The 27,661-nt window shown below is 38.6% G+C and overlaps 1 protein-coding gene across 4 annotated transcripts; it reads left to right on the forward strand.

The window, feature by feature from the left end:
- Positions 1–2,478: 2,478 nt before the first annotated feature.
- On the forward strand, positions 2,479–27,560 carry LOC136420485 (flagellum-associated coiled-coil domain-containing protein 1-like). 4 transcript variants are annotated; one of them, XM_066407436.1, is made up of 15 exons: positions 2,479–2,664; positions 3,402–3,507; positions 6,047–6,230; positions 9,513–9,635; positions 13,966–14,122; positions 14,678–14,817; positions 15,389–15,482; positions 15,602–15,761; positions 15,885–15,937; positions 16,477–16,576; positions 17,052–17,155; positions 18,357–18,428; positions 18,858–18,947; positions 19,508–19,617; positions 26,633–27,560. In XM_066407436.1, the coding sequence occupies exons 2-15, from the start codon at positions 3,498–3,500 to the stop codon at positions 26,979–26,981; spliced, it is 1,746 nt and encodes a 581-aa protein (XP_066263533.1). In that variant the 5' UTR covers positions 2,479–2,664; positions 3,402–3,497; the 3' UTR covers positions 26,982–27,560. The 4 variants fall into 4 exon arrangements, with proteins under 4 accessions (XP_066263533.1, XP_066263532.1, XP_066263534.1 ...); XM_066407435.1 differs by having other exon boundaries at positions 2,479–2,654; XM_066407437.1 differs by lacking the exons at positions 2,479–2,664; positions 3,402–3,507; positions 6,047–6,230; positions 9,513–9,635 and adding an exon at positions 11,427–11,646.
- Positions 27,561–27,661: the final 101 nt, after the last annotated feature.

Consider the following 27,661-nt stretch of genomic DNA (forward strand, 5'->3'; position numbering starts at 1 on the left):
GGGTCATTTGCAGAGCTTCCGCCCGCGGCCGTGTCCATCCAGTGAGCGAGCAAGCGTGCGGAGTCTTTCTCATCTTTCTCCCGAAACGCCTGTTTCTATAAAACTATTCTTCAGTATAATTGCTGAGTATTGTGAGGTAAGAAGTTCTGTGCCAGCTACAGGATGTATGTGAATGTTGAAAGTACAGAAGGACTGGAAAGTAAGTCGTTTTTGTTCTAGGGTACTGCGGTTTGACAACCCGAGCAAGAGTCGAGAAGAGCAAAGTTCCTTTGGTCGGGTAGTCCAGTTTGGGGCCTCCCTTCATTACTATGGATGCTGCGAACTTGTGATAGAACCTACTAGAAGGACGCGGTAGAGCTTTATGTGTTCAGAAAAGTTTTGAAAAAAACTCGCCAGTGAGATGCTGGAAGGTGTAAGCTTTTCAAGGATGTTTTCAGATTAACAATTTTGGCACTTTGGAAGTGATAGAAGCGTTTTACTAAGTTTCTACTACTTTTCAGAGAGGCCTGGTTGTCAGAAAATCTGATGTTTCAAAGCACAAGTGTTTCTGTGTGTGAGATGATATGGTACAGTGGGATTTTTAACCCCCAATGTCATGCTGTCCATATCTCTCCATGTTGTTACCCTTTTTCTTTCAAAATTCATTAACACTTACGTCCTTCTATTTGTTTCACCAGCACAGAGGTGGTTTGAGCCATTTATGCCATGGCATCAACAAGTGACCGAGTGACCAGTCTAACAGTTGGGGTTTCTGTCACTAGTCTAGATCTGCCAAAGTGTGAGGAGTGCAGCAGGCAGTTCAGAAGGTGGAGTCATCTAAAGAGACACATGCAGACTCACACAGGGGAGAAACCCTACAGGTGTGAGGAGTGCAGCAGGCAGTTCAGTCAGCTGGGTAATCTGAAGAAACACATTCGGACTCACGCAGGGGAAAAACCCTACAAGAGTGAGGAGTACGTAATGCAGTCTGACGTCCGGGTCTCAATTGCAGACTCACACGGGGGAGAAACCCTACAGATAAGAGGACTGCAACAGACAGTTTGCTGTCCTATGTAACCAGTAGAGAAGCATGAAAACTCACCTACTACAAAAAATCCTCAAGAGAAGAAGCGTTTAGTGGGAAGTATGAGAAGTTTGCAAAGTTTTGTACAATAACATCTTGGTAGCATGTTAGATTTTGTGATTTCGTACCTTCCCTCAGTTACTGCTGGACTACTGGTAATATTAATTGATATTTTTCAGTTTTGAAGTACATTGACATTGTAAAGTTAGTCTTTTGACATACCTTATCAAGTACGTATGTTGTTTCTTTTCATACACTAGTTTTTCAGTACTATGTTATATTTAGCATATTATCATATTAACATGATTGAACCTGCTGTCTTTGGATCCCATCATTTATTCCTTAGGATAACACTACTATTTGTATTAGGGTGCTAAACTGTATGTAAATGTTAGATAAGTTAATTGGTTTGTTTTTCAACTCTTAAGATTTCAAAAATAAAGTTCTTTGTTATAACACTGAAGAAAATCATCTTAATTTGACAAAGAAACTTTTTGTGATTATTATAGCATGGGAGGGTTTGTCACCGTCGCTTTCAATTCTTAAAATTAAGTTGCACTAGTTCTCTGCAAGGTTTTTTTGTGACTCTACTGATTGCCTGCATCTTATGGAGTCTAAAGCATTAAAATACTTTCTTGGTGGGATTTTGGTGAAATCTGAGTGCTTTTGGTGTAGCTATGGCAGGACAGGCATTAGACTTGTTGAATAATTGATTACAAATGTAGATGCAAAAAAAAAGGACTCATCCTCGTTGGGTTTTTGCACTCCCTTGAGATAGTGGAAATGATCGTCAGCTGGCTGTTTGAAGCCTAAAGGACTAATCCAAGGGCTCTGGTTAGGGGGTTTAGCCTAGCACCCCTTCCAATAGCAGAGGAGGCCCAATCAGCCCCTGTTAGCGAGAAATTGTGTAACACCGGCTAGGGTGGGTTTATTTGCAAAAGAAAATAGCTGTATAGAATTTTGGGGAAATGCATTTGATTTGGCATTAACAGGGTAAGGTTCATTGAGGATAAGCTTTTATGGTCATAAGTTTTGATCCCTGAGATAATACCGAATTATTTTTCTCCACTTTCCATTAGAATTTGCATACATTACTGGCATATAAAAGAACAGTTGCATCCTAGTATGGTAAATAAAAGTATTTAAAATTCCCGCCAATGAAGCTTCACGAACGATTTCATAAGGAAACAAAGATTGGGGTCCTTACCAACTTTTTAATAAATTATATTTACCTTCATTTGAAGCACATCAAGCAAAATTCAGATAGGAAAGAAAGAATATAATTTTTCTTTGTATTTTATATACACAAAGCGGCTATTTATGAGTACATTTGTCGTAAACTGGCTATTTTCATTACATTATCTAAAACTACTGCCCCTAATTTGATAGTCCAATCGTCCAACTCCCATGAGCCTTTGTGAAAGAGCCTTAGCAACAAACCACAGCAAAATGGCTGCCGCGGTCTGAAAAGAAGTTTTGTTTGTTGTTGTTTGGTTGGTGGTCTGAATGGGGGATTATATTACATCACATTATACAACCCCAAACGGCTGCTAATGACCTATTTATGCAGTCAGCTACGTGTCTTGTAGAGGTGAGTTTTGGTGAGAAATTCGCGGCATTTTTCTAATGATTTTTACGTTGAAGGTGGGAGGGGGGCAGCCAAAAATTTTGTCATCACAGCGAAAACTAATTTGTTTAGGCAGTGAGGCAGATCGGTGTTTTGGAAGCAATCCTGCGATGACCTTTTTATGTTGGGGTAAATACTTTTACAAATCGTGAAGGAAACTTATTTTGTTCTCACGTATACGGCCGTCTAAGCCTGTAAAAGTTAAGGAAGTCAAGATCTTCAAAAAGTCACAAAACGAAAGTCGTATGAAAATTTCAATTTAACTATATTATGGCAAACCAGCGAACGCACTGTATTCAGATGAGTCTATAACAGATATTTGAAGAGTTTGGCAGCTGTGTATCAAATGTGCTTTGATTATGTTGACATTTAAGTTCAACTTCAGGTATATATTTTCTATTAAGTACTACCTTGAGGATACCTGAGTATCGTACTGTTAATTTTGAAATGTTTGCGGTAGTTTTATTTACGTGGTTTTCACTGTCACCTTTGCAAATTATGTACTGTATTGCTACCGGATGTACTACTACTACTACAGAATTGTTTCAACGCCGCAGAAACCTCATTTTCCACTGCTATCTCAAGATTAAGTCCCCACAAAAAAGATGAACTTACTGTATCCAACTTAATTGTGTCACATTTTCTATAGTCTGTGTTGTCGTTTGTTTGAAGGTATTTTAATCTCTTTGTAATCCTGTACAATGTTTTTAGGTCAGGATCTTACACAAACAAAGAACTACAGCGACAAGGATTAAGCTGTCTTTTCCTTAAGGATGTCCTTATTTGGAACAAACACCTGAAGAAGACATGACAGCAGGTGAGACAAATGTCTTTAACTTTCCACTTTTCGGCTTTCAGGAATTGTAGGTAAATTGTGGAAGTTAGCTGCCACAACCTTTGTACTGTTTCAGGATTTGTACTTGCTTTACAGTAATGCAAGAAAGGTAAAACTATACATGTTTGGAAAACTGAGATTGTACACAATGTGAATACAACAGTACAACTTACTACAAGATTATACCAGGTCTATTTGAAGATATTTCACCACTTTTATCTGAAAATGTTTACTGGGTTAAAAGGAATGTTCTTGAATTGGTCTTGTATTATCCTACTACACTCTTTAGCCGTGTTTGTGTGGATTTAGATGATTAGATTTACTTTAAATGTAGTTAGATAACATGACAACTGAAGTGACTAACCAATAATGCCATCTAGCAGTTATGTCAAAAGCACATTTCTAATTCACTATTTAAACAACAGGATTTGCCTGGGGGTATAGATTAAGTAGAGCAGACAACCAGCAAAACATGTCAGTCTATGTCTCCCTTTTCACGGTCCGACTATCTACTGGAATTAATACCAGAATACACATAAAGAAGGGTCAAATCTACCTTGAACTTGAAGATACAGTATGCTTTGATGAGTTTGCATTAAGTCGAAATTTAAACTTTACCTACATATAGTTTGGACTGGCTATAACTAGTATAAGTGCTAATTATTCATACCTCGGTAAACAAACATCGTAGTCAGTAATTAACTAAATGATCAACAAACATGGCGACGGGCTGGGATCGCCCAGTATTTCCTAGTGATTTCTTGTTGCCAAGTTTATATTATCATTTCATACCAAAATATACAATGTTTTCTCATCAAAGCATGCTGTACTGTATATCGGTAGATTTCACCTTTCTTTGTGTGTGTATTCCATTTACAGTGTTCCGGTGTATTCTGGTGGAAAGTCTGACCCTTTTTTAAGAGTATGACTATGAAAACTTTTTCATACATGAATGGCAAGAATGTATTTGTATGAAACCATACAATGTATTGTAGCTTGCTTCATATACATGCTCTCTTGTTTCAAAAACATGCGTCAAGTCTGAAACCTGTTCCAGCGACACCTTCTTAAGGTTAACACACTTGACAGCCGTTTCTGAAAGGGCTGCACTGCTTGGCTTAACTTCTTTATTCCATCAAGGCTACCTGCTATTAATTCCACCACATTTTTCATCTGTGTGGGAACCTCCTTGATGGAACAAAGAGTCAGGTTTACTGAGAGTCTGTATGGGGGGACCCTGGCAATGTTTCAGAATTATGTATTTCGGAGGGCTGGCAATGTTTAATGGTTAATTCAGAAGGTTTTGGGAACAACTTCATTGCATTATTCCCTTGTATTCATGGGGGCCTGGCAATACTGGGCTGCAAAAATGGACACGACTGGTTATTCCATTGTGACTTTTGGACAATTCGGTGAGCGAATTTTCAACAGTCAATAAGACTTAACGATGAATTGAGGACAGCAAATAATGTGCTACAAAGAGTGAAAGTAACTCTTCATGACTAATTCACTGGCAACTGAATAAGAGTGGGTCAGTTTAGGATTAAGTTCAGAGAATCCAAATAGCTTGCTACTGCTCAAAGAAAAAGGCATGCAGACCCCCTTTACTAGTAGAGCTGTGTGGAGGGTGCCATAATCCTCTGTTTTTGTGTAAGAGTCCTTCAGAATGTTAAGTACTTAAAGTGCCATTAGTTGTTTAAACTCCTATTCTGAAGCAAGAGAAGGAAGGTAGATGTTTTCAAGGTGGGCACCAGTTGTGTTTTCGTGTATTTCTCGGACCTTTGACGTAAGATTGGATTTTCAACGAAGTTGGCAATAGAAGGTACATAGTTTTTGCATACATGTGCATAGACATATACTTTAGTGTAATGCCAGATTTTTCAGATATATCACAAACCCAGTTGAGTATAGCTTTCTGGTATAATTTTTATGCATCAGTGATTGTATATGGTTGCATAATGTAACCTACTGAAGGTAAGGTTGCACTGTGCTTTTTTGTATGTTTTATACTTGACTGGTATTTCTGCTAGTGGCATCAAGAGACTGAACTTGTGTAGTATAAGATTCTAGGTCTTGTCCTTAGTTCTGTGACCATTTCTTGGTTTGTGCATCCTGATTTGTGTCCCTGTTTGTCTGTAAATGGGATCTTCTAGCATTAGTAAAGGGCTCTCAGGCACTTACACAGAGTTGGTATTTTCAGGCAACACGGTAACTAAGGTATGCCAACAACTTTTATCACCTCTTTTGGGATCATGCTTAAATCCCCCTATCCATGATACCAAATCTTGACATTTTCGAAGTGGTTTTATTTTTCCGTTTTTGCAGTGACCTCTCCACCACACTGCAAATGTAAATTTCCATTATGTCTGACTACTGTATTACACAATTGTATCAATTACGAGCTTAAAACACTGCGAAAACCTCCTTTCCTCTTCTCTCCTATGGCGAAACAAGGTCCCGCAAAAATACTAGTAAATGAATCTACAGTAATTCTTGTCCCTTCTACAATTATGTATTACAGGTGTATTAGCACAAGACTCCATGTCGACCAATGGGGACCAACATGAAGAAGTCCATCAGCCGTTTTTCCTGAAGGTCACAACCCTGTCCCCGTTTGGACCCAACTTACCGGCCGAGCCTCATGCCCCGCCCCCCTCCGCTCAGTCGTCATTCGTCGGAGCGACTTCTCGGAAGCCGCGGCCAAAGTAGGTCAAAATAATTAGCCGTAATTTGAATGTAATGTCAATCTTTGTTGCACAACAATTGTAACAGATACAATGTATCAATACAATGAGGAAAAATTTGGGTAGGGACTAAGTCCCAAGGATTTCAGTATTGGTAATGTAAAGTTTAGCCCTTTCATGATATAATGCCATTATCCTTATTAATGGCGAATTGCTTTAAGTAAACAGTTCTATTCAACTTGTCTAAAAAATATCTACATTATTTATTGATATTCTAATCATAGGGAACAGGGATCACATTTTAGCACTTGAAATACTGGGTGCATGTGCACTTTTTGCACCCAAAATTGGAGCTTTGCACCAAACTTTTGACTGTGGGTGTATCGGTGCACCTACATATTGAAGATATTTGTGTAGGATTAGGTACGTAAAGGTACTAGTATACAGCACAGAAAAAATGAAAGAACCTTTATTGTATTACTTGCTTAGACAGAATTTTGACATTTACTATAGTATTCGGGTTCATTTCAATTTTTGTAAGCTTGAAACAGTAATTAGTTTTTGCTTATATTCTACTTTTTAATGTTTTTTAATGACATTCTGTATATAAACATCTGTGTCAGAAATATATAGTTCAAATCTCTTTTGTGTAGAGCACTAGATCTTTTTTATTTATATATTGGCCTTCTTAAGTTAAATGAATAGATCAAATCATTGTCCCCTACTGTACTGTACTCACAGAGATGAAGTTTAAAGTCCAATTGTTCCTATTGGTCCAATGTTTGAATAACCCTGGTAGTTATATACCTGTGTGTATGCACAAGGATTAGATGATATATTTGAACATGTTAGTTAGGTAAACACATGTCGCTATGGAGCTATTGGTTCTACTGTATGGTGTTCAAACAAATTTATGACTGCTTGTAGGAATAGCAAGTTATTAATTAGCAACGCAAATACTTGTGCAAGGTAGTTTGTGCATTGTTAGAGATCAGAGTTGGTATGTTGGATTCAATATTTCAAAAGAAAACCTCTGTCAGTGCGATATACATTTAGTTTCCTGCAAAGGATTTGAATGCTTATAATCTGCAGTTTGGAAACAGCTGTTAGGGGGAGCAAAACATGTACAGTCAAACCTGTATTAGCGGTCACCTTTGCATAGCGGCCACCTGCCCATAGTGGTCACTTTTTGTCGGTCCCTTGGATTTTTCCCATTGACATAAGCATTAAGAATTAGGCTATAGCGGCCACCTGTCCAACGCGGTCGCGGCCAGACGATTTTCGGTCCCGCGAGTACAGTAACACTGCCGATAACGGTCACGGCGCGCCGGTAGAAGCCGCATCGCCACCGCACGCCGAGTTCAAAATCTTCATTTTTTCACGCAGTTATCAAATTTATGCGGCCTCAACTGGATAGGATCATAATAAAGAAAACCAGAATGTTTTATCTTTGTTAGAAAATCCATGGTTTGACGCGAAGTCAAGTATAGTTTTCTTCACATGGCTTGCGTTTGTACATCGTGGTAAAATTGACAATTTCTGTGCATTTTGACTGGACAAATATTACGGCAGCCTTTTGGAAAATACAACCCACACATGTACCTGATGCGGTAAGTTCGTGAAATGTTTGAATGCCGGCCCAATTTCCGTTTGCACCGGGAATTCATTCAAATTGTGCTCAAAACGTGTTTCGCGCAATTTTCAAAATGGCGCTGATACAAACTGGATAGGTAGCAGCATAAAGGTCAACGGAAGAGACCACTGTTACGGAGGTATAATATACTAAATTTATTTTGCTTCAAAGTATCACTGAGGATGATTACTAAACCAAAAGCTTCAAAATGAATGTGGATAATACTACTATGATGTAAAATTTGGGCTGTTGCAATTTTCTGAAAAGACAAAAAGCCCTCAAAAGAGCGACTTCTGAGTACCCTATTAGCATAATGGTAGATGCTGATCAACACAAGCCACAACAAGAGACTGAGGAAAATTGTCGCCACGATTTTATGTTTGAAAACGGTCGAAAACGAACAGTAAGTGACAACTGAGCAACATGTATTTTGTTCTTATCTAACTAGGAGTAAAAGAACAACAATCGAACTTCTAGAATGTGCCTTACCTGTTTACATGTGTACTGTACGGTGAATAAATGTATCCCAGTGGGTACTGAAAATATGTGTCACTCGTGGTCAATTAATCGACATTTTCTCCATAGCGGCCACCTGTTCTTAGCGGCCAGTTTTGGCCAGTCCCTTGAGTGACCGCTATAGACAGGTTTGACTGTACATGTACTTGCAAACAAGAGAAAGTGACATGATAAGTCTTGTTGACAAACCAACCAACTGAGAAACTAGCAGATTGAATACTGTAGATCGTGAAATGTTTGAGTCGGTTTTGTTTTCCTAGTTTTTGCGATCATCTCTCCATAATGTATTAATGACACCACTACCGTATTATGCGTTTCCAATGTATTATTACATTGTACTACTGCAAACTTAACACACTGCAAAAACCTCCTTCCCCCTTCTACCGCAAAGTCCCCAAAAAATAAATGTACTAACAGTAACATCACCAGGGTAAAACCATTACAGCATTCCTAGTGAAGATAACGGTTGGTACGGACACCCAAAAGCCTGTTTCTGGTGACACAAGCGTTCTAATTGGACGATCAATCCCTTTGAGCTGAATGTTATCCAACCTTTGGAACTATTCACGGATGATTAACCATTATAACGAAGATAAGACATGTCAGAGGTCGCATTTTAAACATACTTTACCTTGTGACGACGACATATTGGGTACATGTAGATGATGTCTTGATTAGATATATAGTCGGTAAAAACATTTTGGTAAGGCTGTTGGTTGTACAAGTCAGCAATGGACACTCATCATCATCATCATCGGTCGGTCGCGCAGCGGCCGATCACACGCCTTCTCCACGTCTTCCGGTCAGTAGCCATCTGACACTGCCAGAGTGTAAGAAATTATATTTTACCTAAAATCCTCAAGAATGTTATGTTTTTGGGGTTGTGTGTTTGTGTGTTTGTTTGTGAACAGCAGAACTTGAGAAGTTGTTTTGTATGTTGGTAGGTGTTGGCAAAATGAAGAAATAGGGAAGATTATGGGCCATCTAGCAGCCTCCTAAGGTACTGTAGCAGGCCTTCCGGTTTTGATATCTCTGCAGTAGTTTTTTTCAACGTATGATAGATGAATATCATTGTATTATTTGTAGAAATGTTAGAAAACTTACACTTTTATCAAGATATTGGTACTGATTATAATCTTTCTTGTGTTTTTCAGATCCACTCCGCCCCACCCGCCGTCCTATCGTGATGTCCTGCTGTCCCCCCATACCAGTTTTGCGGAGGCCAAATCTTACAGATCACGTTTTACCGTCCCCAAGAGTGCTCCAGCGCACAGAAGGTAAACTTGAAGTTGTTCTTCAAATCTCTTCTCAGTGTGTCCGTAGTTATTAGAATATTGCAGAGTGACAGGATGTGAGGCAGAAGATTGTGAAACCGGAGACTTGCAGGATGGAAAGGTTGGCTTGGCCTGGATACGAAGTTGGTCCCACAGGCTGGCAGGAAAATGCATACTATTAGACAGAATTAGCGAGAAATCCACAATAATGACTAAATTACAAAATTTGCAAAAACTTGTATATTTCATAGAGTATGAGATCTTCGATTTCTTGTTACCTCAATTTTACTCTACTGGATATCAAATTGCTTTCGCTATGCAAACTGCATACTTCTCAACTATTTCCTCATATAATCAAATCCTTTTTTATTTAGTGTTTGAAATGTTTACAATAAGTAATTTCTAATGCATTTGAAGAGCTAATCTATTCAATATTTATTGCTTGTCTATGGTCTATTTTGATTGTTTATGATATTCACATTGCAGCCTATAGTATAAGTATATATAACTGCCAAATTGTAACACTTTGTAGCTGGCTTTTTATTTGTCTTATTCAACTCATGGCAACCAACCAATTTCATTGTTACAGCCCAAACACATAAGGCACTCAAGTTGACTAAGTTCTGTAGTACTACAATTTGTCATTTCGTTGCTAAAACATTTGAACACAAAAGAACAAACAGTTCCCGACCCTACAGTCTGCACAAATCGCACGGCTCATGCCCCTATTCTATACTCCTTTGTAATGTCTGTGTACACGGCAATGTTGACACTGTTACTGGGAGCTTTGTTGGGCTGGAAGCCATGTCGGCCTTTTAGTTTGGGGAGAAATACAAGAGTTAGTGCACTGTCAATATTGGGGGTAACAAGGATTCCTTCACTGGGACAGCCCTTATTAGGTTCCGACACCCCTACATGTACATGTTCCACCACCCCTATGTTCCATCACCCCTATATTCTGACACCCCTATACTTTCTGACATTATAAACATGAACATAGGGGTGTCAGAACATGGGTATCAGAATATAGGGGTGTCGGAACATAGGGGTGTCAGACCATAGGGGTGTGGGAACATAGGGGCGTGGGAACATGGGGGTGTGGGAACATAGGGGTTTTGGTACATTGGGATGTCAGAACATAGGGGTGTGGGAACATAGGGGTGTTGGACCATAGAGTGTCGAAAAATTATGAATATTTTCATCAAACTCAAAGTACTGTCACTAGCACACTGACAGTCATCTTCGGCCATGAAGGACTACTTAGACTGTCAAGTACTGTCGCCAACTTCCATCTACTGTTATCGAAAGATAACACAAAAACACACAACATCTTGTCGGTACTGAAGCCTTTTTTAATCCCATGTTTGTAAAGACTTGTTGTCCTTACTGGTGTAGGTATTGTGTCCTGTCATTCAAACGTCGTTTGTTGTCAGGTGGTGTGTTCACATACCTGCCTGTCACACAACGATTGACGACACCGTTTACCTCTGCCTGTTCAAATAGCAACTGTCGTTTTTGCCATAGTACGGGCACGTATCAAGTCAACACTTTCTACTACATCTTCATAATGGGGGCAGTCTAAGGCTGAGACGTTGAACAAGATGGTTGCCATTTGAAAATGCGCCCAGCTTTTTTGTTGAAGAAATCATGACCGTTTTAAAGTGACTAGCGGTTTTGTTTGAGAAAGTTGTTTTGGAAAAGCTTTGTGAACTTCCTTAGGAGCCCATTTTGTTTTTCTCGAGTTAGATGAATTAATTCCTTTGTATTATAATCTCTTTTTCTCACAGTGAAACAAAAACGTTGTGTTTACGAAAAGACTGCGTTTTGCAACCATCTTGTTTTGGGTTTGCGTGAGAATTCGGTGACACCGTAAACAGGTTGTCGTCATGTCGAACCAAGGACTCTTGAGCGCAATTTTGTCGGGATTCGGCTCGCTGTACGGGATCAAACTGGAGCCGGGGAAAGCGAAGCTCCCACCGCTGGAACACGTCCCCACCATTCATGTTCAGGAAGCGTAAGTTTTGGAGCCTGGTATAATTAGTGTGCTGTAGAGCACTTCAGACAGACTGAGGGCATGTTTGACATAGTCTAGACAGGTTGTCATGCTAAAGATATAATTCAGGGCTCGAAAGTCATTCTTTCATAATACATTGTATGTATACATGAACTTGCGCACACAAAATTGGGTGCACAACATAAGATATAGTAGGATGTCAGCAAAACCTAATTACAAACCTTCTGCCTCTCTTAAGATCTTCAATCTGAAATTTTGTAAGTTCTGTAGAAACAAGGAAAAGAACTGTGTCATTTAGTCCACACACAAAGTAAACTGTCAAAAGGATACTTTTTTATTTATTCTGAGGATAAGAATAAGATTGACTGAATTAGTTGACTGCCAGAGAATCGTGCATAGTTTTCTCTTGAAAATCTACCCTTCCATTAGACTTGCTTTCTTAAACTGAAAACATTGACCGATCCTTAAGAATTACGCAGTGATTCAGAGAACGCTGCAATCGTATTCCGGACGAAAATGTCCTTTTGCACTCGCTGACTCTTAGGCCAACCTATTTTCCTGCCGTATGATGCCTTTTTTTTCCTTTTTTTCCAGTCTCCAGCCTTTTTATCATGTGATATTGAATGTTCCTCATGATCCTTTTAACTTTCTCAAGAGGTATGCTCTCGTAACGTGACTCAGCCACTTCAGTGAACTTGAACTATCGGTATGAAACAGTCCAATTTTGAACAGCATCGATTGTCAAGTGGTTTCTATGGTAATGTTAAGTTTTGACAAATGGTAGTAATTATTCAAAGGAATTTTGGAGAAAGACCCTAGCTGTCAAAAAAGGAACTATAAATTGTTGCACAGTTTTATTAGGGATTATGATTTCAATAGTATACATTCATCTAACGTCTTTTAGTTTTAGCAACTGAACGTTGCTGAAAGTTTCACAGTTGTCAATTTCAAAACAAATGGTTTACAACAGCCTGTACTCCAGCTGGCATACCAAACACAAGGATCAATTCTGCAAACTCTTATTCTCTGTGTCTAGAAAGACCTTTGTCATAACATATAAAAGGAACATGCAAGGAGGTTTCGTTAACTGTACGCTCGTGTGTGTAACGTTGCTATATTTTTGCAAAGAAGTTAGCAACAATTTGCCAATTGTTAAGCTTCGCTGGATAGTGAAGAGGGCAACAGCTGAAGAAGGCCAGTTTGGGTTCTTTTTGAACCTCGGGTCAAGAGAGGGCGATTTTCTCTGTTCGGCAAACAGTGACTGACCAAGCGATTCACCCACAGCTGGCTGGGTACAGTACAAGCGTCCCTGGGCGTTAGGACAAACAACCAGCTCTACTGGGATGCCTGGAGACAGCAGGAATATGTCCTCTGCCAGATGAATGCAATAACGTGCTAACGCACAGAATTCTATAGCGGCCATACTTCAGTGCGTTACCATGGGGATGTGACCTCGTGTTGTTTGTGATCTGTAGCACAAATTACCGGATGATGTCAGAATGTGATTTTGTGGCCTTTTAGTACAGAGGAGTTAGTATGGATTTTTACTGTATTGGGTGCGCATATCAGGCTGTACAATCATATGCATGCTGGACCAAGCATTGCCCTACATAAGGCTGAGACTCCACACAAAAGGGATCCAGTACAATGAACGGAAGATGCGTATCTGATTTTGAGGAGCTGCTTCTTGGAAGGAGGTCATCTTAGAAGAGCCCCAAGTACATTCAAGATGCAGGCACAAGTCTCAAGTGTCAAACTAGGAACTTAAGGACTGCAACAACAGATGTCATCGGAACCTGATACTTAGTGTTGAAGAAAACTGTATTGTGATAGCAGAGAAGGTGGCCTCCTTCGCACAACTTGTGAAGACGGAATTCTACAGTCTGTGATTTTGAAGATATTGCTGGATAAAGAATCGGGTGGAGAGGGGCCATGACAATGCTGACCAAGAAAACCACCAAGATTCGCCTTGTGTATGACATGAGGAAAATGTGCTGGATCTCTCTGTGGGTTTTATATAATTTTTTATCCACTTAATCCTTTTGTTTTTACAGGTTGCCATCTACATATATGCACCCTAAAGTTGTATCAAATTGCTGCCATATACAATGTATGTGTTACTAGCTATAGGCACTACAAAATGTAGTGCCTTAAGTAGCACATATATGGCAGCAAGTTTCCATGTGGTGTCTGTAGCAGGGTATATTTTACAGGCAGGGGTTGCTAGCCCTGCCCCTTTAACATACTGGAGGCACTCCTCGAACACGGGACCCCCATTTTATGTCCCTTGTAACATTGGATGTGAAATTTGTGTTCCAGATGTGAGAGGCTGGACCAGGTTGAACCGGAGCAGATCAGCGCAGACAAACAGCCGTATGAGACCGAGTCGCGCCCCTCCACCAGTACCGCCATCAGACACAGGACTCTGGAGAGTCACCTGCCTGTCAAAAGGTCCAAACAGCCCCAGAGTAGAGAGGTGAGGACTCTGCATTTCTTGACAATACAGGACCTGGTTGTGTAAATTATATTGTTTGGGTACCATCCTTGTTAGTTCACATCCAATCTTAAAGTACTACTGTGGGTAGCAACAATTGGAACAGAAGGTACTACTTGTAAGCAGGCTATTGCAACTGTCATACTCTTGTAAAATTGTATATCCAAGAGCTGATCAGTTAGTAAATACTGTAAGATTTTTTTTTCGGGTTAGAATTGAAAGTGCTTAATTATGATCATATCATAGCAAAGTACATTCTATTGGGCTACATGATAAACCAATAGCTGAAATTTTATACAGTATACCTGTAGTGTTACATTTACTGGAATACATTGCACCTTCCCAAACCTTCAGATAAGACAATAAACAAGTGAAAAAAAGATTTAAAACTGTTATATATAAAAGATATAATCTGTAACTCTAACAAGACAAACAACACTGTTTGGTTAACAGTGCAGCAGGGCAGGCATTGTATTATTGTTATTGATAGACATTTCCTAACAGAATTGTGAAATCATATTATTGTTTCGTTTCCAGGAGTCGCCCATCCCAGTTGTAGTATCTCCTGGTTATGTCTTATCAAGAAGTCGTAGTAAGGTTGCCATGACGATAAAAACAGACGGCTTCTTTGATCCGCCCAAGAAGGAAGTGCCAACCCATACACTCGACCAGGCAACGTGAGTATACACAATGTACTTTTGGATGGTATTTTTCCATCTAGACTACTTTGCTGTTCATCAATATGTATTCATTGTTCTTCTCTGGTCCATTCGTTTATTACCTCTATTGTTGATGGTTTGCGTATTTGTTTGTCTTAGTGCGTGTACATGTAGTTGGCCCGGCGGCTCAAAATTTGTTCCCAAGCTGAGTTATCCAGGGTTTGAATTTTTTCCAAAATGATTAGTTCATCAAGTCAGAAGCCCAAGGATGGTATGTGAGAGTGGAACTTGTAATATGTAATGAGTTCTGATGTTCTATTTTCAAAAATGTATTTCAAATGAATTGCAAAAAGTTTTTGAATTTCAAGGAGTTAAAAGATGTTGAAGTTTGTTGCTGTAACTTACACATAATGTTAGCAGCAAGAATAGAAAACTGTAAGTCTAAAATCCAGTGTAACAGGCCAGACTACACTCCTGAACAAAATGCAACCAGGTGAAGTTCTAGGCAGGGGTGTGTTCTGACCTGTTACACTGATAAGCTGAGAGTTGACTGAAATCTAACTTTGTTTCTCCTTTCTTCCTCCTCCAGACAAGACCTGATCAGTGACTTGAGACAGCAGATTTCTGATCTGACTCTGTACTTGGAAGAGGAGAAGCTGAACCACAGGGATACTAAGAAACAGGTGAGACAAAACAGAACACAACTTAGCTTGAAAGTTTGTTTGTTTGTATTGCATACCTGGTAAAGAAATTTGAAAAAATTAATAACAATTTGATATGATTTCCAACCATTTCCATCCAGGCTGCTGAAGAACTGAAGAAAAGAGAAGAGAAGTTGAACACGAGACATGAAGAAGAGATGAACAAGTTGGAAGATGAGTATGAGAAGGAGATAGCTGACATGAAGGCTGCGCAGCAGAAACTCATGGCCCAGGAAAAGGCTGCATCTGAGGCTATTCACAGTAAGGACATTACTTTATACGTAAAAGTGTGACTTTGGCTTGTTTTTGTTTATCTTTCTTTCAGGGTTTAAAGCAGTGATTATGATGTCACTAATTTTCTTTTTTTGCTCTTACTGTTTACAGACAGGCTAACTTCTGACCTCAACTTCATGAAAAGTTCCTTTGATACATACAAGGTATGAAATGTTTAAAACATCATTCTCTTTGCTTGATTTAGAGATTTTGTTTTTGAATATTTCATGGTTGAACTTTGCTATACTAGTAAGTTCTTTATTGACAAGAAAAGTACCAGGACTTCTACAACTATAGCTACACAAAAGTAAATGTACTGTACTATACAATGATGTAAGATACATGTACTGATATTTTTCTATCTTTGAATTTGAATATCAGAAGAAACATTTTTGTAACTGTAAGTGGACACCACCAACAAATCAAGACCATGCATAGCCTGTTTAGGACAAAAGATACCAAAAAAAAAATTAGTTCTCCTGCAGTACCAAGAACAACAGTTAGGAGTCCCCATCAACTTTTACCTTTGTCTTCCCAAGATCTTCCAGCATTACAATCCATCTATAGCTTCTTACCTTATGCTCACCACAAATATGCAGAAATACACAGACAGACACAATTAAAACATTACTTCCATTTTCTCCTCACTGAGGTAGCATGTTAGTTTAAGAAATGCTTTAATTGTCAAAACTTCATATTTCAGACCCAAATTGTTGAGGAGATGGATGAAAAGTGGGCAGACAAGGAGGCCGAGCTTCACTTCAAGTTTGAGGAAAGAATAGAGTCAGCTATATACGACCAAAGTGAGTCATCAGCAACGGATGGCTGAAATTTTGTCAGTCCAGAATGATACAATATTTTTGGTACATTAATGTATAGTCATTGGCAATTCAATTAATTTTGTTAAAATTATGTGCCTTTAAGTTTGACTAGGAACTTTTCCAGAGTCTTAGTTATAAGATTGTTTTATTGACCAGCTGTCTTTTCAAGATTTGAAAGAACTTGATTAGATAATGAATGAATGGTTTATATACATGCATGTTACAGTAGAAGAGATTACAAGAGAACATAATAAACTAAACATTTTTGGTGTCTTTTGACAAATATTTAAACCATACACACAACAAAGAGTTTGCTACCCTGGGGAGCTTTCAGACAAACTCTGTTGCTTGGTGTTTTCCTGTTGTTGGTGTTGTCTTTCAAATGACAGAACGTCTTACTAATTGCCCAGTGTGTGTATACTTATGAATTCTTTTAAAATTCTTATTTTCTTTTTAGAGAAACAGTTAATCAATGAACACCAGGATGAGAAGGCTTCTATGAACCAGGAGTTCAAGAGACAGATCCAGACCATCGCTAGGGAACACAAGAGGGACATAGATGTAAGTTTTGTATTAAATGCAAAATGGCTTGGACTCTGGCCATGTACATATAGAATACAACACGGTATACTTTGTATCGCCCGAGCAATGCGACCTGTAGGAGGGCCGGTACCGACGGTGATGTGGAATACACTGTGCCGTATCATATTTATGCATGCCCACCCGAAAAAACACACATTTCAATGCGAAATGTGCCAGAAGTTAAGAGAGTTTTGTGTCCTCAAACAAAAAAATTGTAACAACAAATTGTGCAACTGGCACATTCGAAATGCATTCTAAATATTCTATGGAAGCCTGTGCAATAAAAGTAGAACCACGGAACACCCGTATCAAACGTTTTTGACATAAATATGTGAATATTTTAAACGAATATCTGGCAAAAAAACAGAAAGATTTACATACTCTGATTGGGATCTCTACTGGAAGAATCAACGATTCTACTGTCACTGTCAGTGATTATGATTACGATCTCTGATTACAATCTCTACCTGCACAATCGGTGACTCTGACTGATTAGGATCTCTTACCTGACATTAGACCTTAGATCCTCCCGCAATGTTGTTGCATGGGTCAACTTGCCGGAGGAACTTTCTACAATCTCTACACCAATGTATACATTGTATGGCTACTCTTTGTGATAAAAAAAACAAATATTTTTATGTGGCTACTGTCTGAAAATGATGATCTGGAAATTGCTTGCTAATAATACTTGTAGTCAATGATTTTGATTATTTTTCTGTGCTATGATTGAGCACAATTTTGAATATTCTTAGATCTATTTGGGCCCTTATTATAGCGCCATACTGGGGTATACCGGGTAGGCTGTATCTTATAATTGAATTCTTCCATTGTTACGGGCTGACACTGGCTCAAAATACTGGGTGCATGCATGTGATGGTATGAACTTTTGTGCACCTAAAATTGGAGCTGTTAACCTTATTCTAAAGGTAAAGGTAAAGCGGTCGAACCTCAGACTGAGGAAGAAGCATGATGCTACCTACTTATTTTTTTCCATCTATGCTATTTACCAAGTTGCCTACTACTATACTTGGTAGTATACTTACTTTACTTACTACTACTATCTAATTGTAGACTGTGGGTGCACTGAGACACCTAGATATTTGTAAAGATATAACATTACTATGTTCTATTTCTTTATGTCTGAATTGTGTTTAATATGTAAACATTTTCAATATTCCAGGCGATCAACAAAAGATATGCTAATGCTGCTCAGGACCTAGAGAGACTCAAGAGAACAACAGAGGAGCTCAATGTAAGATTTTAAAATACAAAACAGTCAATATTTCAACATTCTCCCTGCTGCCTAACTCTGTAAACAATAGGGAACTGGGTGCCAAACAGCTACTTCAGTGTACTAAACGTTAAGAAGCTCTTATTATAAAGATAAGTCTTCTAGATGTTCTTCAGTAGATTATAAAGATATAATAGTTACTGTAGCGTTTTCTATTTACACTGTATGTATGTTTTTTTTTTCAAAATAGCAGACAAGGACATTTGTAGTTCATTGAATATATATTTCCATCTCTGATATATCAAATTAAATATACAATGAAAGAAAGTAACCTTTACAAAATCCAATGTGCATGAGCAATATCTACAAACTTACTATATCTTCAAACTTTTAAACTTAACCTCTGTCCTGCTGAAACTAACTCGATATTGTCCTGATGTTTTGTATCAGATCTCCCGTGTTGAGTTGGAAGATAAAAAGAAACAACTGAAGGAAACTACAGAGAGTTTCAAACGGACGTTACGTGAACTACAGGATGCCGTAAGTATCTATTTTAATTTCAAACTTCACACTATCATTTTAAATTACGCTACCCAAAATTTCCTTGTAGCACATGTACTCGTAGCAGAGGGTGTCTACAGTCTGATTAGGTCTAGGGAAAAAATGTTGTGTTTCCGACTACCGGACTGACCATAGCAAAAACCTAGAATTTTTTTAGTCAACTGCTGGCAAGGGACTTAATAATTTCGATCTGACATCTATGAATCCCCACCTACCATATTTTGTCATACGGTGACCTTGAAAAGATGACCTTGACAAGGAACACCTGTTTCACCATACCTTCCAAGTTGATGGAAAAGCATAACAAATGGATTAAATAGATATACGACCTTAATTTTTTCAGGACCGTAATCAGAAAGGCAACATCAGTTTTCCTAGTAAGTCCTTATCATACTGTATGTCTAAGAGAAAGAATGATGCTGAAAAATCTTATAGTTTATGATTGTTATGATTCCCTGTAAACTTATGGCATGTAAAATCTTCTTCATTCACATTTCACTCAATGCTAAACATGTGTTCTCTATTTATCTGTACACCAGAATGTGCGACTGATAGACTTTGAAGAGAGGTTCCATGAGAAGGTGTCGGAAGTCGACGACAAATACAGACAGAGGATGCACAACCTCATGCAGGAGAACGCAGACTTAAGGTGAGAACAGATGATAATTATCATTCACATTCTCTTCAACTATAGTCAAACTTCTATTGAACCATCTTAGAACTGTCTTCACACGATTAAATTATCAATTCAAATTATCATGGAAGCTCATGTGTGTTGGTAGTAATCATAATACAATGCTAAACTTTCTTTCAACACTAACTTAAAGGTATTCAAGGATCTTAGTGTCGGAAGAAAGTTTAGCATTGAATTATATCAATTTAAAGTTTTAGTTTAACTGTTGACTCCAGTTCCTTGTCCAGTCACTGACAAAACATCTGAAACATATGACTGTTTCCAATCTATATCCAGTACTGTTGCTTGTCTTATTGAGTAACTGTTACCTTGGGTACAGTCAAACTTGACTATAGTGACTACTCAATGGACATTAAGAGAATGGTCACTGTAGGCAGTTAACAATAATATACAAGTACATGTACTTGTCACTACCTCTACATAAGGGCCACCTGTCCATTAAGGCTACTTTTGGTGGTCCCTTAAATTATTTTCTTCATTGACAAAAACGTCTAAAAATCCAATTCTATAGTGCAACACCAGTCTAGCTACTGTGACCATTTTTTCTGAAATCCCTTGAGTGTGTATAGAAAAATTTGACATCATGATGATGAATTAATAGGAAGATTATCAATTGAAGTATATATGAAACAAAAATATTTTTTGTATATACACTTGATGTACATGTACATTTACCAACAAACACCACTCCTCATTATTGAACCTTCAAGTTCTTACATTTACAAACAACGTGTCAATTAGTTATATATATCTTCAATAGGATATTCTTGTCTGCAATTTTCACTGTTAGGCACATGTGGTAATTCAAACATATACAAATTGTAGATTTCGCTTGCTTGCTTATTCACCATGACCCTGATTATCGTCTGTTGTTCCCTGTTTTGCGAGGGTTAGACATGCTTGCACATAGATGTAGTGTCTTAATGACAGACCACCGGGTACCTCTGTCGTGTGGGTTAATACTGTGTAGGTTGAGGAGGTGGAAGTCTTCCCGTACATGTATGTTGTCAGTCCATCTTTTACGCGGTCATCCCATGGATTTAAATGTCCTTCCACAGTGATCGTGATGATCTTTCTGGGCCACTTCTCTTCAGCTATTCTCTGATGGTTGCCGTACAGACATGATTTGTGCAAAAAACACCTTCCGTGGTTCTGTGTAGTCAATTATGAAAGAAGTCAATGTACTCTCTCTCATTTGACACTTGGCCCGAAGAGCAGTTTAAGTTTAAGTTGGGATTCAATGGTCTTTTGGTCATGCTTCTGGATCTGTGAAGGTTTGAGTCCCAGTCTTCACTCACTCACTAGTGTCCTGCAGAATTCCAGTTTGGGTAGTACTGGAAAGGTTGCGGTTCTTGGTAGGGACATTGTGAGGTGTTTGTCCCATGTTAAGTCTTAGACTAGGTTGGAGAGCCACTCATTGAGCAGGTTGAAAAGTCCACCACACCTGCATGTCGCAAAGATAGTATGGGCACACCCTGGTGTATGCACTTCAGTTTCCACAGTCATACAGCATTGTGTTACACGTAACATGACAGTCTATCCAGGGTCTGAGAGTTAGCTTCAGGTATCCAATATACAATATTTCACACTATTGATTTAGACCTTCAGAGATGAATCATTTCTATGAGGCCAGTTTTGGTTTGACACAGATACAAGCCACAGCGATGTCGATCCACTTTCTCTTATACTCGAATCTCCCATGCTTGGGACACATTTGATTCTTTCTCATCTTTCTCTTTACAAGAACTTGCAGTTTCACATAGTATGGTACGCTGTAATAGGAGGCATCTTCCCTGTTGTTCCGGTGGTCGTAGCAGTGTTTGTAGATGCAAGTTGCATTTGCTATATCTTTTGGGAAACGGTTTTCATCATGAGTCAGGTCCCAACGCCATGGTGCTGTGGCTCTACTGTTGAGATCGTCAGAATTTAATCCTGATTGCGAGGGCGTCTGGTTTGCAGCTAACTCCAGCCCCATTTTAAAAGGAACAGTTTTGTTAAAGGCTTTTAAATCCTTCAAGCGCAGATTTTTTAGAAGATTCTTTTTTCTTGGCTCCTGTAACTTGCAGCTTGTTGTTGCATGGACCAAACCCGCAACGAGTAAAAAAAGCTGAAAAACAAAAAGAACAGAATATTACCCTTAAATTACATACTTTCAAGTACAGTCAAGTCTACAATTCACCATCTGTACTACCAACAAAAAATTATGTTGAAAAGCCAGCAATTTCCTAAAATTGGTCATCAAAACAAATTTCATTTGCCATTGCACACAGACTAGTTCATTGCTCTTTCTTGTTGCTTGGTAAGTGATAAAATTTTTTGTTTTGAGTTTGCAACAGTTGAAAATAGGCTATAATTGCTACAAGTGACTGAGAGGCAGGTAGCCTTTCACAGCAATATGTAAACGTTACACAACATTGCATCATAAATAAGGCTCAACAAAGGAACACAAACCAACATTTCTTACCTTAAGTATTGCCTGAATGCTCATATTTAGCAAGGATGTGTTTTCAGATAAAAATTGGTTTCGGCAGAGACAGGATTGTAGTTACTTAACACATCTTTTGCGTTACCAGGACTGTGTCTCACAGTACTAGTCTCCTTTCAGCTTTGACGTCACTTAATGACAAATAGCCTGAAGATCAAATCGTTTATGTCTGATGCATGCAGGTGCCTGGCAACATGGGACTTGGTGGGGAATTCCCCTTACCAGTCCAAAATATACTCGACATCTTCAAATATTTGCAATAATGTTCAAACTGGCCGAGAAGACCAGAGGACCGGTAATATCTGGTCTATTGAATTATTGTTTTGGACAGGTGGTCACTATTGACAGAATTCTTAATGCTTGTGTAAATGGGAAAAAGTGGTCACATTGGCCAGGTGGTTCTTATGTAGAGGTGGTCACTTGTACAAGTTTGATCATGGTGCATGTAAGAAAAAGAATCATGTTCATTTGTGTTTTTGACATATGAACATAATGATTGTCAAAGAAGTTGAATAATATGAGATCCCATGTTAGGGATATCAATTGGTCACCTCCATGGATAGAGGTATTGTTTTCCATATGCTATGCTATATTATATTATCATATCTATTAGGCACCTCTCACCAGAGGTTGACAGGTTAAGGACAAAAGTTCAGAGTTATGGGAGGGACAGGAAGTAGAGTTCAGAGTTGGTCAAATTAGCCATTTATCAACCTTCTCTGACAGCTGATAGACATTTAGGTCAATGGAAGAGGCTACTGATTCACAGGGAGGTTTTGTTTTTGGTCCATCTGTTTGTGTTTTCTCAGTTATATATTTTCCATATGCTGGTCTTGTTCACAGTAGAGTTACACTGACAGGAAGCGACAGTGGGAAGCGATCAACGGACACATGTAATGTTGATCAAAACCTCATTTGCATAATAGAACAACTTCAATCAAACAAGACCTACAATAAACTCTCTATATTTCACAAAGATATGAAATCTTCGAACTACATGTAACAGTTGTGTTTGTGGAACTGCCACAACCATCAAATTCTATCATAGAAATCTCATCAGATAATATTGATATACCGGTATGCATATTTAGATATCAAAACACCCCTATAAGTATAGGGTCTTTTCCCCTTTACTTAAGCTTTGAAAAAGTTTATATATCAAACATAAATCAATTAATCAGATCATTGTGGCTTATACAAATAGAAAACAGAGGGCTGTCAAAGTTAAACTTGAAATGTTGAGTGTCTATTGAACCTTTAACCCCAGTAGATGTTGTGAATACACTATTGTGCTGGTATTAATCTCAATTCAATTAACACATTAGGCAGTGGAGAGATCAGAACTGTGCACTTCTTTTGTTATTGAAGCAAAATGACCGGAAATTCACAATCTTTTTGTGTTTGCTTGTTTGGCATAACTGCCAAACTGCCTCGAGGCATGACTCAATACATTTTCAGTACATGCTGGTAAGACTGGCCTGGTTGGTTTTGTTCCCTGTAAGTTCACATCCCGCGTGACTTCCGGAGTCACTCCGGTACACCTTGCCACCATTTGGGGCAGACTTAGACCCGATACACACTGGGGAAATTTTCTGGACGTACGACAACAGAGTACGTCTTTGACATATGTCGCCTTTTGATATGTCCTGTGCGACGAATCCAGGGTGTCGTACGAGCCATAAAAATGCCTGTCGTACGATGCGCATGGCCGATTCACACCTAGGAAAAAAGGCAACGGATGTCAAAGACGTATGTCGTTGTCGTATTTCGTTGGCGTACGTCCAGAAAATTTTCCCAGTGTTTATCAGGTCTTATAAGCGAGTTTGATTAAGGAGTTGACTACGTGGTGAAAGAGCTTCAGGGCCACATATAAACTGACTGAAGCCCTGCAGGTGTTATACATCTAGGGTAGTTGGTTTTATCCACTAATATATATACTGGAATGGACCCAGGTACTGTAAACGATAAATGGTGAGCTTTAACCTTCTTCCTGCTGCCTAACCCCTTTATCAATTCAAATTTGGTGCCAAATGGATGCCTCAGCAGGCTAAAGGTTTAAAATGTACTTGATTTACATGTAGTCTAGTTTTAGTAGAATGTGTTACACCCAGAAGTACTTTGTACATTGAAGCTTAGAAACTTAGCTTCGATCTGTTATACACAATGATGTATCTCCGTTTTTACTTAATCATTGGTATTTTGTATTATTAGAAAGCTTGATATAATACCCTTTATAATGATGCCATATTTGGCATGGTTCAAAGGTCAAACACCAGAGTTGACTATGTGAGTGTGGGGGTCACAGAACAAAGGTTTGGAAATTCCCCAGTGTCAACGTCGGGGGATTTTGGCACATTGGGGGGGGGGGGGGGGGGGGGGGGGCTGGGACCCAGTCACGAAATCGGTCATGGTGCCTGTTGCACAAAAGCCTGATCATAGAAAATGAGATACCATTCTAAAGAAGAAGCTTTCCACAGATGAAACATACTATACTAACCAGTAAGAAACAAAAGACATAATTACTACTGAGCATAGCCAATGGGCAAACATTTTCAATAGTCAAGTCAACACTGAGAAGTCAGTAGCAGAGTACAGGAAATTGGATATTTCTTACCTTAAAAAGCTTTAGCCGGTTCATTTCAGGCTTTTCATCTGCTCTAGAAGTTCAAGGATTTAATTGACAGGTCTATTCTTTCAACTGTTGACTCACGGTCACTCGGTGGCTGTGACAAGCCTGCTGCAGATGGCCCCTCAAGTGATCTTTGTCTTTGCCCTACAGACTTTAAATACTTACTTGTTCTATTGTGCTGTCTTGGTGACGAAATAGTCAGATATATATATATAGCATCGTGTTAAGTCATGAAAAGTTTTCCGATGTCATTTTGGATTTCACCATCATTACGATGTCACCTGGAATTTCCAAGCTTGTCCGGAAATTCCCTTGTTCATGGTACTTTGTTTGGGATATGACGTGCATGCTTTGTTTCTAAGTCAAACAGACGGCATTGTGAACAGTTTTAACCCTGTCCATTTGCATGCATAATAAACAGATCGTATATCAAATTCATTGCCAGGATTTGGGTATAATTAACATTTTTCAACCATGAAGTTTAAAATTTTTCTGGAGGGTTTTTCCATTATGTAGAAAATCCCCCATCTTGGAATTCCCCAAGTATGTGCACATGTCACACTCTATTTTTATGTTTAACAATTACAACACACCTTTTTATTGTGTTTGTATCCAATTAAGGGCTCTTCCATTCTAATTCTGCCTCAAGGTCAAATAGCTAGAGCTAAAGGTCATGTAGTCAGGTGCACAGTACAAATATACATAGTGCTTCAGATAGTTGTAAACACTAAACACCAAGAGGTCTCATGTTTCCTTTGGCTTGAATGTTTGTAGTTTTTATGCCTTTTCACTCACCAATTTGTGACCAATGACTTTGTTGTTTGTTTACATTGTCAATGAGAAAAAAAGGCTGGTAAAATAGAGGGCAGGTGCTAGGGCGTGTTACTGTAAATAGTATAATGTTACACCCCACACTGTTACAGAGGTTATAGACCTTGGTTAAGCATTACATAGTGACGTCAAACCACTTAAAGGCCACCAGGTCACAATTTGCATATACATATCCCCATAGTCCTTGATTCTTAACCATTGTATTAGCAGGTCATTTCTAAGGGAATGTTGAAGACAGGAAATCGTGTTGGACTTTTGTAGGGACTTTTTCATGGGAAAGATTTTTTTGAAGAATGAAGACAGTTTGTAGAGGGGGTCAAAGGTTACAAAGACACAACGTATCCAATATCAATTTTCAATTTTATTTTAATATTCTTTGGTTTTAACCATTGTATTAGCAGGGCATCTCTAAGGAAAATTTGGAGGGGGGAAATTGCTTGGGATTTTAGGGACTTTTTGATGGGAAAATTCTATGCAAATAAATGGGACTTCTTGCTGTGTCATTCAACTTTTTAGAGCACTTAACAGGGATTATTGAAAAATGATACTTTTCAAATTTACATGTATGTCAAAACTCTTGACACACTTAATGCAATCTTTAATCACTAACTGCTGTTTTGTTTTACAGCTTAAATTACTATTTCTCATACTTGTTACTATACTTTGGAATGTCAGAATTTTTCTTCTGACATTTTAAGTTTTTTTACTTCACTTCCCCTTTTCCTTAAGCCCTAGGTGGATATTCATACGACATGTACACAAAATCCATTGTTAAGTTCTTGAGATTTCTTGTTCATTTTCAAACATACATTATACATGAGCATGAGCACATGTCACCACCATTAAAACATGATTAAAACAGAGGTTGTTAATGAAGGTTAGACATTTAGGTAATAAGATATACAAAAGTTACTCAAGCAACTGGACAGATTTTGTAAACAGATGTTTCAGATAGCATCCATTATCTTTCGTCATTGACTGAGGAAGTGCTAACGGTCAATCTCGCCGTTTATCGTTATTCACAGGAAGCGGTACATGTCCAAGTGTGAGGAACTGTACGACGTGAAGTCCCAGAACGACATCCAGGTACAGGAGAGGGTGCAGACCGCGAAAGACACGCTGCAACACGTCATCAAGACGCGCCACCGCGCCAACATCAGCATAGCGGCCTCCGATCCCGCGTTAGACGAGAAGAAAAAGATCCAACACAGCCGACCGCTCAGCGCGCCGACCACGCGGAAAGAAACGGTCGATGCGAAACTTGGTGAACTGCAGGTTAAAGACGACGAACAGTCTGTAAAAACCGCTCCGAATGTTGGTAGACAAAAACTGCTGCCGTCCAGACCTCAGACCTGTGTAGGAAGGAGAGCTTGAGATTTTTAACCTTCTTCCTGCTGTGTAAACACATAACCAATACAAATTTGGTGCCAAACTACTACTTCAGCAGGAAGAAGGTTAAAATCGTTTGTTTTTGTAGATTTTATGGCACATTTTTTAGCTGTAAAGTTTATATTGTACATTTCGTCCAAGATTTTGTATCCTACGAAGTTTAGTGCAAAATGTATTTCTACAGAATTTGTATTGACCTCTTTCTGCATCAAAATTGTATAAGTGACAGCAAAAAGCAGCAGGCCTAGAAAAAGAGTAAAAGTTGGGTTTTGTTTTGATCCAAACACACCAGAATAACTGGCTGCTACAAGCTGGAAATTGTATGTTTTGGAGCTCTGGAGCATTTTTGTATCATTATGTAATACTATATCTATTTTATATATTTTTTAGATCTGTCAGAAAATCTTGTAATGTGTATATCTTTCCCACCTTTTCTGAATATCTAATTTTCTGAATACCATTTGTAATATTCATCGAAATAATTTTACTCTATGTACATAAAGTATACCTCGCAATGAGCTGCTATATGGAGAGTTGATTGCTTACATAATGATTACTCTCTATGACAGTTTCTATATCTTACTATTGATTTCTTGGTGCTTTCATTTTAGAGTAAAAAACGAACAAAGTTTCAGAAGAAGTGTACATTATCGTAGATCTTAAAA

Source organism: Branchiostoma lanceolatum, chromosome 15, assembly GCF_035083965.1.
Source record: "Branchiostoma lanceolatum isolate klBraLanc5 chromosome 15, klBraLanc5.hap2, whole genome shotgun sequence".
Classification (NCBI taxonomy): Eukaryota; Metazoa; Chordata; class Leptocardii; order Amphioxiformes; family Branchiostomatidae; genus Branchiostoma; species Branchiostoma lanceolatum.

Bases quoted from the DNA above. Each gene is read 5' to 3' on its own strand.
- LOC136420485 (XM_066407436.1), top strand. The intron at 6,231-9,512 runs GTAGGTCAAAAT...TGTGTTTTTCAG, and splicing joins TCTCGGAAGCCGCGGCCAAA to ATCCACTCCGCCCCACCCGC. The intron at 14,123-14,677 runs GTGAGGACTCTG...TTTCGTTTCCAG, and splicing joins AACAGCCCCAGAGTAGAGAG to GAGTCGCCCATCCCAGTTGT.